Below are 2,827 nucleotides of genomic sequence, written 5' to 3'. Positions count from 1 at the left end.
ATGAAGCTGGACTCAAGCAGTGTTTTTCATCAAGAAACGTGGAAACTAGTGGAAGCATCTTACGAGCTGTCACTACTTATTTCAAAAGCAAAGAAGCCTCACTCTGTGAGGGAGACTCTTGTAAAGCCCTGCCTTTTGAGAGCTGCAAATACTGTGCTTGGGGAAGAAAGCCAAAGAAAGTTATCAAAGATTTCCTTATCGGATAACACAGTGAAGCGTCGCATTGATGAACTTTCAGAAGACATAAAAGAACAAGTTTTGGACAAAATAAAAGCATCTCGCTTCTTTGCAATACAGAGCGATGAAAGTACTGATGTTTCTCACCTCTGCCAGCTGCTTGTTTATTCTCTATTCATGGATGAAGGAATTGTGAAAGAAGAAATTCTTTTCTCAGCAGCACCAGAGACAACAGCAAAGGCCATCGATGTTTCTTCAAAGGTGCATGAGTTTTTCCAAGAGTACGGTCTTTCATGGGAAAAATTAGTCAGTGTTTGTACTGATGGTGCCCCAGCAATAATTGGATCTCGCTCTGGATTTGTGAAACTGGTGAAAGAAAAAATCCTGCTGTAACTGGGACTCACTGTGATATCCACAGACAATCATTAGCAAGCAAAACTCTGCCAGGTAATCTACGCAGTTCACTGAATTTGGCCATAAAAGTGGTGAATTTTGTAAAGAATAGCTCTTTGAATTCTAGGCTTTTCGCAGCTCTTTGCTCAGATCTGGGCACTGATTACAAGACTCTCCTGTTTCACACCGGAGTCCGCTGGCTTTCCAAGGGAAACATGCCGAGTCGTCTTTACGACCTCAAGGATGAAGTGGAAATTTTCTTGCAAAAGCAAAAACAAGATAAACTGTATGAAGCATTCAGAGAGGAAGACTTACAGCTCTCATTAGCATACTTTGTGGACTTTTTTGAGGCTATCAACAACCTCAATTTGAAGTTACAAGGAAGAAACACAAACATCACTGCACACTCTGATGTAATCAGAGCTTTCACCGAATAAATTAATTTTTGGAAAAGAAAAGTACAAGTTGGGAACTTTTCATCGTTCTCACATCTGAATGAGCTCTTGTCTGAGAAAAGAAAAATTGAGCAGTATGACGTGACAAAAGAGGTTTTATCACATCTGGATTCCCTTGCTGAGGAATTTATACACTATTTTCCAGATGTCTCAATGGGAATTCTCTTTGGACATTGGTGCAGAATCCATTTAACACTGATGTGGAGTTGCTACTAGAATCACTGCAAGAGGAAGCCATCGATTTGAAATGTGACTCGAGCGCGAAAAGGGACTTTGAAACAATGAAGTTAGAAGAGTTTTGGGTGAAATATCTCCCCATGTACCCAAAAGTAGGTGAAGAAGCACTTCGTGTGATTCTTCCCTTTTCTTCTACTTATCTTTGTGAAACAGGATTTTCAGCTCTTGTTGTTCTGAAAACAAAACAGCGCAACCGACTTGATGTAGAAAATGACTTGCGTTGTGCGCTGTCATCCTACAATCCTAGAATTTCTGATCTTGTGAGGAAGAAGCAGCAACATACATCTCAGTAAATTTGACCAGAAACTGTGCCTTAGTCTCATAAGTAATACAAAATAATTATATGCCATGTTTTCAAATTATCTATTGTTAAAATTGCAACTCAATTTTGCCAATTTGCTAATGTTCAAACTTTTTTTTCTCTCACTTTGAACCAAATGTTTCGTTTTTAGTTACTGGAATGTACTATTATTTGTTTGAGTGGCTTTCATTATTAAAATGTAATACAAACAGAAATCTGTTTTCCTGTACAATGCTAAGAAATAAATGTAAGAATCATTTCATATAAAATAAAAGAGAGGAGTGGGGGCGTATGGGTCTACTGGAAGCAAAAAGGGGGCGTCAGGTAATATAGTTTGGTTTGGGAAACACTGATCTAGAGTTTTAGGGGGGCATTTACTTCACACCCTAAGTTCTCGATATTCCTCCAGGTTGCTCATCCACTTATATAACTATTGGCAAACATGGATTGATAAGATATACCGCCTTGTACGGTAACCACTTAATTACAGACACACACACACACATATGTATATATATATATATATATATATATATATATATATATATATATATATATATATATATATGTACATATATTATATGTTGTATACATATAATATATATAACAGTTTTATCAGTAATACACGTGACTTTTATACTATCAAATACTGAGCCAAAATTAGTTTTTATTACTGAATTTATTAAAAGTTCTTCTACCCGAACTAAAACAAAACAGAACTAGACAGTTGGATATATATATATTTTACACACACATATGTATATATATATATATATATATATATATATATATATATATATATATATATACATATATATATATATATATATATATATATATATATATATATGTACACACATATATATAATATATATATATATATATATATAATATATATATATATATATATATATATATATATATATATATATATATATATATATATATATATATATATATATACATACGTTCAGAGAGAACAAAATAAGATTTAATATTTCCTAAGTGCAAGTTCGAGAAAGAAAAAATCATTTTTTCTATTACCAAGAAAATCCTTTTCAAATCTTGACACCGACTGGTCCTGAACAGCTAGATGGTTCACAGTTGTTTATACCTTTTAAGGTAATCATAAACTACGCCATTATACCTTTACAAATGCTAAACTTATTACACTTATTAAACCTTATTACATTCCCAACGTCAGAAGAATTTTATTCAATATACAATTACTTTAACATCACTCACGCAAAGATAATAATTTCTC

At 33.4% G+C, this 2,827-nt stretch overlaps 1 protein-coding gene across 1 annotated transcript in view; it reads left to right on the top strand.

Annotated features, from left to right (window-relative positions):
- The window catches only part of LOC137620917 (protein FAM200C-like), a 4,194-nt gene continuing 1,367 nt past the window's right edge, over positions 1-2,827 (top strand). Inside the window, exons 1-3 of the mRNA XM_068351362.1 lie at positions 1-566; positions 698-983; positions 1,208-1,354. Of these exons, the coding sequence (XP_068207463.1) occupies positions 1-566; positions 698-983; positions 1,208-1,354 (999 nt within the window). The remainder of the gene's footprint in view (positions 567-697; positions 984-1,207; positions 1,355-2,827) is intronic.

Source organism: Palaemon carinicauda, chromosome 27, assembly GCF_036898095.1.
Source record: "Palaemon carinicauda isolate YSFRI2023 chromosome 27, ASM3689809v2, whole genome shotgun sequence".
In the NCBI taxonomy this organism is placed as follows: Eukaryota; Metazoa; Arthropoda; class Malacostraca; order Decapoda; family Palaemonidae; genus Palaemon; species Palaemon carinicauda.
This window is presented reverse-complemented; position numbering and strand designations above follow the sequence as displayed.